Below are 13,709 nucleotides of genomic sequence, written 5' to 3' on the forward strand. Positions count from 1 at the left end.
ACATTATACTTACCTGTGATAGGTCTGGTATATCACCTCTGTCAATTCCAACTTGCTATAAGAAGAAACACATTGTATTTAACAGATCAAATTATAATAAAGATTTTTTATAAATAAAATTAGAAAAAACGACATTTATGGCTAGTACTGCTAATATTTTAAATAGACTTCTTAAAAATCAGAAAAATATTTAATCTCTAACGATATTCAGTATTTCCAATGGCTTAGATATTATTTCATGGCTCTAAAAGTTGTAACAGTCGGCAAACTAGCGTAGGAAATTCAAGAAGCCTATTATAAAGATACCATCCTCATATCTTTTGAACATCTATCACAATCTGAAAAAATTTATCTCTTCTATATGTCATATGATAAACACACTATGGCAAGAATGAGAAAGGCTAACCATGAACAAGTTCTTTCTGGCATAAAAGAAGTTAAGAAACAAACCTGAAAACATTGACTTTATCTCTCCATAAAATATGCTTTTCTTGGCAATGACCATGTATAATACTTTTTAAAACCTATGTTCTGTCAGGCCAGGTTTTATACAAATGTCAAGTGATACCTAACAAGGATATGACTAGCTCCACAACGCAATCCCAATACATTTTCATGATGCTCAAGCCCTAGGCAATTTCCAAAAAAAAAAAGAGAAAAATGGTTCCTGCCTATTCAAGCACCCAAATTAGAAAATTGTTTTCTCCCGTGGCTATGTTTCATTTTCTAATCATTTTCTCCTCCTGTTTTCAACCTCTTAGTGGCCAGTCCCAGAATTATGTCAGTAGAAAATCTGATAAATTAATTCATACTCATATGTTAACAGCTAATAGCTAATCACTACTGATACATTTGTTCCTTTCAAAACACATTACGACAGGTTACTTTGGCCTTTCTTCCAAGAATTAAGGTCTTTTAATGAAACTGCAAACCCAAAGGCAATCTCATTACAGCATATTTTAGGGTAAGGAGTCTTTACATTTCTTAGATCACATGGCACAGTCTATCTATCTCAATACCAAGTTAGAACAGCAGATCTGGAGGTAAAGAGGGGGACTTAAAACTTAAGTCAATAACTACACCACTACCAAATGCAAAGAATGTAAGAGGCCAAAGGGCAAAGTCAAAAAATTAAATTTATTTAAAGAATGTACTGGAATCACAGCATAAATAGTATCTTCTTCTGGTTTTAGTATATGATTGACCCTGAAGAAATGGAAGAAAACCATTGATTTCTCCTTGAAAGATCTTTAAATCCAAAATAAATCTCAGTAGCCTTCATAAAACAGCTGATTAATAACAAAGCTATTTTCTTCAAAAGTCTCATCATCCTGTTCTATCCTATTCCATGTGCTACAGAATCATATATCACTACAGTAATAGAGCCATCACTAACTTGCTAGCTCCAGAGTAACTCCTTTGATGTAATGGATCAAATTATCCAAGGAAGACATCTCTGGGAGAGATAGGAAGAGGCTGGAGAAAGGAAAAACAAACAAAAAAACCTTAAGAGTTGCCTCTGTGCTAGCAAGATAATGCCTGCAAGAATTATCACGCTGTCTTCTGTGACAATTTCAGAAAATTATTTTTAAACAGATCTGAAAAATTAGATTATCCTATAATCTACATTCATAGCTTTCATAATCAATGATAATAAATATATAAAATTTCTTTCTGTACGGGAACAAAAACATTTTGAACTATATGGCTCCAGTCTCACCGGAAGAAAGGGACTTGCACACTCCCAACCACATTTAAAAGAATAAACTTTCTCAAATACATGGTTAATTCTAACCATAAAAATCTCTGCTACCACTGTATGCCACCTACTTCATTTTATAGAGAAATAAACAATTTAGAAATAGAGTACCTTTCAATATTCAATATTGAAGTAAATATATTGCACATATTTTACTCAATATTATATTCATATTGCACAGAATTCAATACAATGTATATTAATATGATTGAATCCCTTACTATATTTAAGATACTTCTTTCATTTGGATAATAAGTGACTTCTTCAAAATCTATACTTAGAGACAAAAAAGCAAGTTAGGAGACATAATAGTCACTTAAAGACATTTTACCTCTGCAACTTTGAGAAACTCTGAGATTCTTGTCATCCTAGTCAGGAACTTCTTATAGATGTCAAGACCTTCTTTGCACTGGTTCTTTTTCATATCAAAATATTTTTCTGCCAAAAAGTAATACTTTTATTCACATCAAAATATGGTACTCAAAAAGAAAAAAAGATTAATAGCTTCAAAGAGATTTTATAGGTCTCTCAAAGAAAACACATACTCTACTAAAAAAAATCAGTGTTAAATTAGCCTAGATACTTAAAGCAAATTAGAATAGAGGTACTATTATATTAAAAATAGAATACTTACTTGACTTTATACTCAAATTACTAGTTTGTTTCACAATACTTCTTCCCTCAGAATTCCCTAAATATATATTTGCATGTAAACACATATCATACTTTACTCCATTTAAAATAGCATTAGCATCTATTTTAACATATTCTTACTGGTAACATGTTCAAATGTCACTTGGAAAACATGTTTAAATTTAAAATATAAATAGTGCAAAGAGGTTAATTTATACTAATCATAGGATGGAAGACTATGGCTTCCAAAGTTTTACAGAAAAGGAAATCCTCATTTTTCACTTGTGAAAAAGTAAGCCAAATTTCCCTATTGCCATGGGTTAAAGCATCCTGAATAAATTCATCTTACCCCAGACTATAAAAAAAAAAAAAAATGGGGGTGGGGTAAGAAATGAGAGAATGAGCCACTAGAGTACACATACTTAACATCTGACACCTGATACTTCGGTACCCTTTGCAGACAGTTACTTGTCTACTCCATCCGAATCCCACTAGAATAAATGAGTATTTCTAGGCAAAATTAACTATATTCCATATATACTGAATACATAATAAAGCACCCAAATTCCTAAAATATGGCTCGGCACAGTGGCTCATGCCTGTAATCCTAGTAGTCTGGGAAGCTGAGGCAGGAGGATCACTTGTGGCAAGATCACTTGAGGTCAGGAGTTTGAGACCAGCCTGAGCAAGAGTGAGATCCTGTCCCTACTAAAAATAGAAAAATTAGCCGTAGCCTGTAGTCCCCACTACCCAGGAGGCTGAGGCAGGAGGATCGCTTGAGCCCAGGAGTTTGAGCTAGGCTGACACCATGGCATTCTAGCCCAGGAAACAGAGTGAGATTCTGTCTCAAAAGAAAAAAAAAAATGCCTAAAATGCCTCAAAAGTAAAAGGCACCATTAAAAACAAATGTTCAGAAAAAAATATCAATTTTACAAAGTTCATTATAGGGTAAATTATGAGAAAATAAGATTTTCCAGGGACAAAAAATTTTGGTTCTTTTCCATTTTTTTTTTTTATTGTGGTAAAATACTTATAACAAAATTTACTGTCTTAACCCAACTAAATTTTTTAGGCGTTTTCATATTTCAAAATATTAATAAAATGGATAGAAAAAAACATATAGAAAAAGATAAAGTTCATCTAGCTGAATGTTCTGGTTCCAAAAATAAGTATTTAATCAGTTGCATATATAGCTAGGCATAAATTTCTTTTCCCCAAATTAATTGTTACAATGAATGAATAATATCATAATGAATTTTTCAGTAGCTTTAAGTAACAACTCAGTCAATATTATTTATTCATATGACACAAAATAAAATGTCATTAGGCTATAGCAATACTTACCCAACAGGTTAATAATTCCTTCATTGTATGCTGCAAACAGTCTAATGGCATCTTTAAACAGGAGCATGAAGGCAGCATTTATTACCCCATTTGTAAGTTCATTGCTATTAACCTGGGGAAAAATTAGAAAATAACATGAAATAATCTTATGCTTTAAATGACACTGACAGAAAGACTACCTTCAAATTAACAGAGAACAAAGCAGAACTAGTTCCTGCTCTGAAAAACCTTAAAGCAGTTAGTACAATTTAAAGGAAAAATTAATTTCAGCATGAAATTGTCACAGTTCCATTCACTAACTGACACTTACAATCTCTAAAATAAAACATCTTAAGATAGATGCCAAAAAAAAAAAAAAAAATAGAGTTGAAAATGTTAACTTCTAACACATTACAAACAAATGACAAGGCTGGCAACTGGTTCAAGTAATGGAACCACTTTTACAGAAAATCCTTAGCCAAGCAGGATACTAAAGTGAAATCTAGAGTCTATGAAACTTGAGAATAAATACTATTATGAATTATAATAGTCTAATTTTTAACATCATAAATATAAACAACTTACATTAAAATCAAGAAGTGCATCCATTTGATTTTGAATAATTGGTACAGTTTTTAAGAGCTTTTCTGTGTTCATTGTTCTCATAACTCCATCAGCCCTGTTATAAAAAAAAAGGAAACAATTGAATTTGTTATTAAATCTACATTTTTAACTCCCATCTGGTTCTCTACGTCAACAGAGAACAAAGCTGCCATGAAATGTCACATATTTTTAAGTCATTACTAAACCTGAAACCTCAAACAGAGATTATACAGAAAAAACAAAAATAGGCAACACTATATACCCAATATCAAGGTACTCATTTAAAACTAAAAAAGAATAAGAAGTTGTAAAGCATGAGACATAAAACCAAAAGTTTACGTTATACAGCCAGGGAAACAGTATACTTTTCACATGAGGGAATCAGCTGATCCTCACAACCACTCATGTGTAAAGACCAGTTGTACCAATTTTTTTTTAATCACAAATAAAAAAATCATTTGTCTCAAGTCACAGAACAGTTAAACACTGTGCAGTCAGAAGTTGAATTCAAGTCTTGGAGCATTGCTTTATTTAAAATATTTTATTCATGATTCAAGCAGTAATGGCTTGTAATATAGAAAATTAGAACTAAAACCACTTCATTACAAAAAAAGAACAATTTTATCAAGTCATTCTAACCTGTCTAATCTGGCTATTAAACAAGGACTTGTTTTTTGTTTGTTTGTTTGTTTGTTTAAAGAGACAGGGTCTCACTCTGTTGCCCAGGCTGGAGTGCAGTGGCATGATCATAGCTCACTATTGCCTCGAACTCTTGGGCTCAAGCAATCCTCCTGCCTCAGCCCTTCCTAGGAGCTTTTAAAATTTTTGTAGAGGTGGCGTATTCTTCTGTTGCCCAGGCTGGTCTCTGATTCCTGGCCCCACGTGGTCTTCCTGCCTTAGCCTCCCAAGTGCTGACACGACAGGTGTTCAGCCACTGAGCCCAGCCAGAGTACTATATTTAATATTCTATTAAATAGTTCCAAACAGATTAGAGATTTCTAAAGATAAAGAAATATAAGCAATATCAAATAAACTGGAAATTTTCAAAACTGGTACCAAAAAACACTAGATAAAAGGTATCTTAAGTGCTTAATACATAACAGGCTTGGTATTATAGTAAGGATTTGAGGTATGCTTCTTCTTTACAACACTTTCTTTATTCTCATACACATCACACTCTCATTTTATCAGTCACTATTAGGTGCCTTCTAATTTTCCTTCTCTCTTCTTGCTGAAGTCATTTTTTGACCTCTGGTCACTTCATTATCACAGAACACTTGAACACTGGCTCAGTCTTTCTTGGTTAACTTCAACATCTACAAGGCTCTGATACTAAACTTACTGACCTCAGAAACTACATCATCCCATCTCTCACCAATAAATCTAAAAAAGACAAAATTCAGCTTATGCAGACACCTTACTCTCCTATTCTTTTAACCTTCCAACTGATTTGGTCAAATATTCCCATAGTAAAAACTATTTGATGTCATCCAAAAACTTCAATTTATCAACTCTACCACTACCCACATTGATTCCTTCTCATTTTTAAGCTTCTTCATCTAGCTTAGAATTCCACAGACCATTTATAATCGCTGCTTTGCAAATACCCTTAACTTTATTGCACCTCTCTTACTCTATTTCAGTCATCTGGCAAATTCACAATCCTGGCTGAGCAAACAATTTATCTATGCTTGTACACACACAGTTGAGTGCTAGTAAAGAAAACCACAAAAATGGGCAAACTGGCCAAACTAAAAATTCATGACCATCAACCTCAACTGAGTACACAATATTGCCAGCATTTTGGCCTTCTTTAATGAACTTCTCTCCTAAACATCTTCAAATCTCTTTCTTCTACTCCTCCTTCTCTGATTCTCCACACCCAACACACCAGCTCTCAGCTCATAACTCTCAAAATAGTTTATTCAGGAAGAGAAAACAACAAAAAGAGACTAGCATTCTTGCCACCCAAACTACATCTATCTGGTCTGCTCCTGTTATGATGGAGGAAATATATTTCTACCAAATGTATCACTCACACAGGTCTTCTGGATCCCATTCTGTCACAGTCATCTGCTTGTCCTTCCTTTCTATAACATGGCACTGTCCAACAGACCTATCTCAATAATGAAAACGTTCTATATCTGCACCATTCAATATGGGAGGCTGGACTAGCCGTATGTGGCTTTTGAGCATCTGAAATATGGCTGACGCAACTGAGGGACTATTTTTTATTTCATTTTAATCATCTAAATAGCCATACGTGGCAAGTAACTGCCACATTGGCCAGCGCAGCTCATTAATCTCTTCTTTTATATTAGATCATTCCCATAAACATGCAAGCACAGGCTCCAGGAGCACCATTCTTTAAACACACGAACACGCGCACACACACGCACACTCCACTTACTCCCACTTTCCATCCAGCTACCATTTCCCCTGCAGAGCCAAACATACTTTTCAAAAGAGTTGACATTTCCTCACTTTCCATTCATTTTTCAGTTCATTCTGATATGAATCCCACTCCTATCACCCCAGTTAAACTTCCCTACTTTAATCTAGAAATTCCACAGTGCCTCTCCAATGGGCACTTTACTTTATCTGACTAGACTTCTCAGCATCATTCAAAAGTTTCCCTTATTTTTAAAATACTCTCTTACCATCCACTATACCTCTCTTTCATTTTCTTTCCACATCACTATCACTTGTTCAGTCTCTTTTATTGGCTCCTCATCTTCGACTCATCCTCCAAAATAGATGCTGGTATACCTCAAGGTGTTTCTCGGCCCTCTCCTTTCATTCTATACTCACACTCCCTGAGTTATCTGTCATTCTCAAGGCCAAAATTACCAAAACGCCATTGACATATTTCTATTCCCAGACTAGAACTCTCAACTTTCAAGTTAATATATCTAATTGCCTACTTGATATCTGAGCCCATATTAATTACAGGCATCTCGAAACTAGCATTTGTAAATTAAATCCTTAGTTCTTTGTCACTACACCCTATATTACCCTTAAAACTCTCACCAGTAAAAGGTGCTACCTTCTTGGTAACTTATGCCAGCCCCTTCAGAAACATTTTCGATTCTTCCCTCTCACTAGCCTTCAAATCATTTCTTCTCAGAAAACTTTACATTTCTCAAATTAGAAAAAATCTTATCAAAAAAAAAAGAAAAATCTTATCATATGCTTATGATATCATACGCTTATATCAGAATTCAAAAAAACTAATTTACAAACTCAAATACTTGAATATGATTCAGACCAAATGCATGACAATTCATATACTCTATGCACAGGTTTTTATGCTTTCTTAAATGGATTGTAATTAAATTCGGATACTTGCTTCCCAAATACAAGAGAACAAGGGATTAAAGGTTTACCTTCCATGTACTTATTCATAAACAGTATCTGGATCATTCCTGCTTTTTCTTATTATACAACAACGTCTTATCACTTTGCACTGTACCAATTTAGAACAAGATAATTCTACATGATGAATACTACCAAAAAATGGAATGTTAAACATAAATAAAGTGAAGGGACCAGTGTTTAACAACCAAATGAAAAGATAAACCCACAGGCAATTTACTCAATTTATTCCTCATAGAACCATGTAAAATGATGTTTATAAACTCTTTTAGTCATCTTTTCAAAAACCATTAAACTTCTACTATGTTTAGACACTGTGACAAGTTCTGAAGACATAAATATGAGCAAGAGTATATTGTCCTCATGAAAGAGACAGTGTCAGATACAATCTAACAACAGAAATAAGGCTTTCTCAAGGAAATGATGTTTAAATGAATTCTTGAAGAATGCCTGAGAATTTGCCAGAATAACAAAAGAGGGCTTTTACAGAAATAAGGAATTATATATGAGTGAAAAGCCATTAAAAGGGCCAAGCAGCGGTGACTCACACCTGTAATCCTAGGACTCTGGAAGACCAAGGCGGGAGGATCACTTGAGCTTAGGAGTTTGAGATCAGCCTGAACAAGAGCAAGACCTCTCATCTCTACTGAAAAAATTGAAAAAATTATACGGGTGTGATGGCTCTCGCCTGTAGTCTCAGACACTCGGGAGGCTGAGGCAGGAAGATCCTTTAAGCTCAGGAGTTTGAGGTTGCAGTGAGTTGTGATGACGCCACTACACTCTAGCCAGGGCAACAGAGCGAGATTCCATCTCAAAAAAAAAAAAAAAGACTATTTAACCATTATCTGGTAATAATTCATTTTGATTTTTCAATATCCTCTATTTCTATTTAATAACAGTTGGCTTCTACCTCACTTTTGTTTAACCAAGGTAGACTAAATCAAAGATTAAAATATAAAACACTGAATCCATAAATGTATCTGATGAAAACATCAGTAGGTAATTGAGCATTCTGAGGTAGCTCACTCTGAGCTTGCTTGAAAGATAAAAGCCACAAAGATAAAGATAACAATTTTGATCACATAAGGTTTTAAAGCTTTTAACAATGTTAAAAAACAGGGAAAAATACTTGTAACCCATGACAATTTACTTTCCTAATACATAAAAAGCTAATTTGTTAAGTGTTTATGTATTCTGCATTACATGTAATATTTCTTTTAATTCTCAAGATCATGCTAATTGATAAATACCATTAATATCATCATCATTTTACAGATGAAATAACTCAGAGCTTAAGTCAAGGCTTCCCAATTGTGCCACAGTATACAAGTATGGTAGGAAAAGCGTTTTATGTGTTCCAAGATACTGATCCTTTAACCCCAAGGTCCCCAACCCCCAGGCCTGTTAGGAACCTTGCCGTGCATCACTGCCTGAGCTCTGCCTCCCCCTTCCCACCCCTGCCGAAAAATTCCCTTCCATGAAACCAGCCCGATGCAAAAAAGGTTGGGGACCACTGCTTTAACCATTAAGCCTCAAGCGCTCTTCTCTATTTATCCCAGTATCCTGTATAAATAGTATCAGTTTGTATGCCATGATGTGAAAAAAGTTAGCAAGCTGATGGATATGTAATAAAAGATACTTGTTCTTAGGAAATATGCATTGAAGTATTAAGGGATATAAACTATAAAAAGGCTGGAGATATGTAATCCACTCTTTTTTTTTTTTTTTGAGACAGAGTCTGTGTTGCCCAGGCTAGAGTGCCGTGGCGTCATCCTCGCTCACAGCAACCTCAGACTCCTGGGCTCAAGCAATCCTCCTGCCTCAGCCTCCCGAGTAGCTGGGACTACAGGCATGCACCACCATGCCCGGCTAATTTTTTCTATATATTTTTAGCTGTCCAATTAATTTCTTTCTATTTTTAGCAGAGACAGGGTCTCGCTCTTGCTCAGGCTGGTTTCGAACTCCTGAGCTCAAACAATCCGCCCGCCTCGGCCTCCCAGAGAGCTAGGATTACAGGCGTGAGCCACCCCGTCCGGCCGTAATCCACTCTTAAATGGCTTTGGGGAAAAAATATGTGTGTGTACACAGAGAGACAGAAAATATGATTAAGCAAATGTGGCAAAATGTTAAAATGTTAATGGCTAAGTAAAGTGTATGGGAAGTTCTCTGTTAATATTCTTGCAACATTTCCGGAAGTGAAATTACTTCAAGATAACATTATTTTTTAAAAGTCAGCAAACTGGCTAAAGTATCTTTCTAAAGTTCCTCATCTAATTGCAATGAAGCTAGAATTCAAACTTAGATTCATTTGAATAAAAAAGCCTGTGAGTTCTTACCATTTTTCAAGACAATAAAAAGAATGAAAAACCCAATAAAGAAATGGGCAAAGGACATCAAAAGACAATTAACAAAGCATGAATGAATTTTAAAAAAGAAAGAGAAGGGTTCAGTATCACCATTTATTCAATTATTCATCAAGCAGTAATAAAATGAACACCTAATGAGATCCATTTTCCATGATGACGGAAGAATACAGAAAAAGAGGTATTTATAACTTTATTTAAGTGAATAATTTGGTAAAACTTTTAAAAAGTGTAATTTGGTGTTTTCTACTAAAATGTTAAATGTATACATATCTTATGATTCATCAATTCTAAGAATTTATTCTACAGGAAAACTACTTTAGAATGCAATCATATGTAAAAGAATGGTCAATCCATTGCTTTTATAAGATAAAAAAATCAAATGTACATCTGAAAAAATTCTATGGCCATTCAAAACAATGAGATGGATCTATGTGTACAGACATCTGTGGAGGTGGGGAGTAGCCTTCAAAGAATATGATCCAATTTTTACATAATTTTTATTCCTATTTACACACAAAGATTAGATACATTGAAATGTTAACATTTTCTACAAGTTAGGTTGCTACACTGTCTGAATTTTTATTATTTTATGTTTTTACTTTTTTGAGATGGGAGTCTCACTCTGTTGCCCAGGCTATAGTGCAGCGGCATCATCATAGCTCACTGCAACCTCAAATTCCTGGGCTCAAGTGATCCTCTTGCCTCAGCCTCCCAAGTAGCTGCAACTATAGGCGTGCACCACGAAGCCCAGCTAATTTTTCTATTTTTAGTAGCGACAGGGTCTCACTCTTGCTCAGGCTGGTCTGGAACTCCCGAGCTCAAGCAATCCTCCCACCTCGGCCTCTCAAGAGTGCTGGGCGTGAGCCACCTCACCTGGCCTGAATTTTTAAAAAGTTTATGTATTACTTCCACAAACAAAAAATTATCTTAATAAATAAAATGCTACTATTTACAATGTAAGTCCTCTCCAAAACTTACACAGTCTACTGAGGCTTTTTACCATGATATAATACATTTTAATTGCTGTCATGCCCTCAACTTATATATCCTATATTATTTTTTTATTTGTACAATCTGATACACGTACATGTATGTATGCTATGCATATAATATCACTTTTGTGCTTTTTCTGTGTTCCCACTTAATTATGGCTCCTCCTTGATTCACCCAAATCAATACTAATTTTATTGTATCTAATCAAGGGCTATTTTCTCATTCAATTAAAAAAAGTTTGCTCTATTAGTTATAAAAATTCATAACTATCCTTAGTCTCAAGACTGGCCCTTCAAATTAGGAAAAAAGTTACTATTTTTAAAATCTATGATTCTGAAATCTACAAATACCTTTAAGCTCAGCTTTACTGCAACACTTTACAGTAAAATATTAATATAAACCCAACTGGAAAATGGTTTATTGGACAGGAGACAGGGGTTAAGACTCAGACTTCTCATATAAGCCTCTCCGCCATAATCTTCTACAAAGTGCCTAAATATATAAAACAAAGTCTGTAGAATTCACTTTTGGTAAGTTCCAAAATAATCACCCCTGATTAATTTGGAATGGTAGCACATAGAACATTTAAGGTCAGCTTTAAATTTTTTTACATATAACTAAGAGATTCCTTCTACATTTTAATGAAATTTTCCACTTCAGTCTAGCAATTTAAGATTTCAAGAGAACAATTTAAAGGAACATATGAATTACTTAGATCTTTGGGATCTTTGAGTAGCAGGGCAGCTCAGAAAGGCATTCACCATAATATTTCTGCAGATGCCAGATTCCCCTCAGAGCAGGCTTTCATGGCTACAAGGGTCATTACTGCCCCTAAGAATGTCTTTATAGTGGCTTTTCCCTGAGTTCTCATCATGTATCTCAGGAAAAAATATGCATATCAAGCATTATCAGGTATAGCAGCACTAACTGTACCATGCATGTGACGAGTTAATTTGCTAAGATGCTTGTTATTTAGGGTACAGCAAAAACTAAATTCATCTTCTGCATTCAACATCAAAAGGAAACTTAAATACAAAATAGCACTGAAAGAAATGAAAGAAGATTCAATTAAACAGAAGATATCCCATGTTTATGGTCTAGAAACTTAATGTGTTAAGACAGCAATACTACCCAAACTGATCTATAGATCTGATGCAATCCCTATAAAATCCCAGGTACCTTTTCTGCAGAAATTGACAAGCTGATCTTAAAATTCATATGGGGAGGCAAAGAACCCAGAACAGCCATAACAATCTTGAAAAAGAACAGAGTTGAAAGACTCACACTTCCTGATTTCAAAACTTACTATAGAGCAACAGTAATCAGGATGGGGTGGTACTGGTGTGAGGATACACATATAGATCGACAGAACAGAACTCAGAGTTCAAAAACAAACCCTTTCATTTATGGTCAATTCATTTTCAACAATGGTGGTAAGACCATCCAATGAGGGAAGAATAATCTTTTCATAAAAGGGTGTTGGGACAACTGGACATCCACATACAAAAGAATGAATTTGGACCCCTACCTCATACAACATACAAAATTAATTCAGAATAGATCAAAAATCTAAATATAAGGGTTAAAACGACAAAATTCTTAGAATAAAACAAAGAAGTAAATATTTATGATCTTGGATTAAACAATGTTTTCTTAGACATGCTGCCAAAAGTACAAGCAATCAAAGGAAAAAAACAGAGACATTGGAAATCATAAAAATTAAAAATTTGTTCTTCAAAGAATATCATCACGAAACTGAAAAGACAAGCCACGGGAGGCGAGAAAATATTTGCAAATCATTTATCTGATAAGGCACTGGTGTCCAGAATATATTTAAAAAACAAAAAACTCCCACAATTCAACAATAAAAAGATAAGTAACCCAATTTAAAAATGGGCAAAGAATTTGAAGAGACATTTTTCCAAAGAAGATCTACAAATGGCCAATAGCACATAAAAAGATGTTCAGTATCATTAACCATCATCAAAATGCAAACCAAAAATCATTAGACACTACACTTCATACCCATTAGGATGGCTACGATAAAAAAAAAAAAAGGCAAGACTAGGGAAAAATTAGAAGCCTCATACATTGCTAGTGGAAAGAAAAATGGTTCAACTGCTTTAAAAAACAGTTTTACAGTTCCTCAAAACACTAAACATAAGAGTTATCATATGACTCAGCAATTCCACTTCTAGGTATATATCCAAGAGAACTGAAAAGATAATCCACACAAAATCTTATATATTAATGTTCACAGTACCATTATTTCTAATAGCCAAAAAGTAGAAACCACTCGAATGTCCAACAGCTGATGAACAGATAAACAAAACGTGGTATATATCCAAACAATATTATTCAGCCATAAAAAGGGATGAAGTACTGATATATGATACAATGTAGGATGCTATAATTTGAATACATTATGCTAAGTGAAAGAAGCCAGACCCAAAAAGCCACATATCACACAGTTCCATTTACATGAAATGTCCAGAATAGGCAAAGTAGATTCATGGTTGCCAGAGACTAGAGGAAAAGGAGAATAGGAAATGATCACTTACAGGTATGGGGTTTCTTTTTGGGGTGATGAAAATGTTCTGGAATTAGATAGTGGTAATATTGCACAACTTTGTAAAAACACTTGTGTGAATTATAAA

General features: G+C 34.4%; 1 protein-coding gene across 11 annotated transcripts in view; it reads right to left on the reverse strand.

The window, feature by feature from the left end:
- The window catches only part of PICALM (phosphatidylinositol binding clathrin assembly protein), a 122,211-nt gene that overhangs the window by 43,109 nt on the left and 65,393 nt on the right, over positions 1-13,709 (reverse strand). For all 11 annotated transcript variants that reach the window (XM_012641809.1, XM_012641816.1, XM_012641814.1 and 8 more), the window contains exons 5-8: positions 4,301-4,394; positions 3,737-3,848; positions 2,091-2,197; positions 14-55 (exon numbers count right to left, since the gene is read on the reverse strand). In XM_012641809.1, coding sequence (XP_012497263.1) covers positions 14-55; positions 2,091-2,197; positions 3,737-3,848; positions 4,301-4,394 — 355 coding nt within the window. The remainder of the gene's footprint in view (positions 1-13; positions 56-2,090; positions 2,198-3,736; positions 3,849-4,300; positions 4,395-13,709) is intronic.

The sequence above is a fragment of the Propithecus coquereli genome, unplaced genomic scaffold, assembly GCF_000956105.1.
Source record: "Propithecus coquereli isolate 6110/MARCELLA unplaced genomic scaffold, Pcoq_1.0 Scaffold170, whole genome shotgun sequence".
Lineage (NCBI taxonomy): Eukaryota > Metazoa > Chordata > Mammalia > Primates > Indriidae > Propithecus > Propithecus coquereli.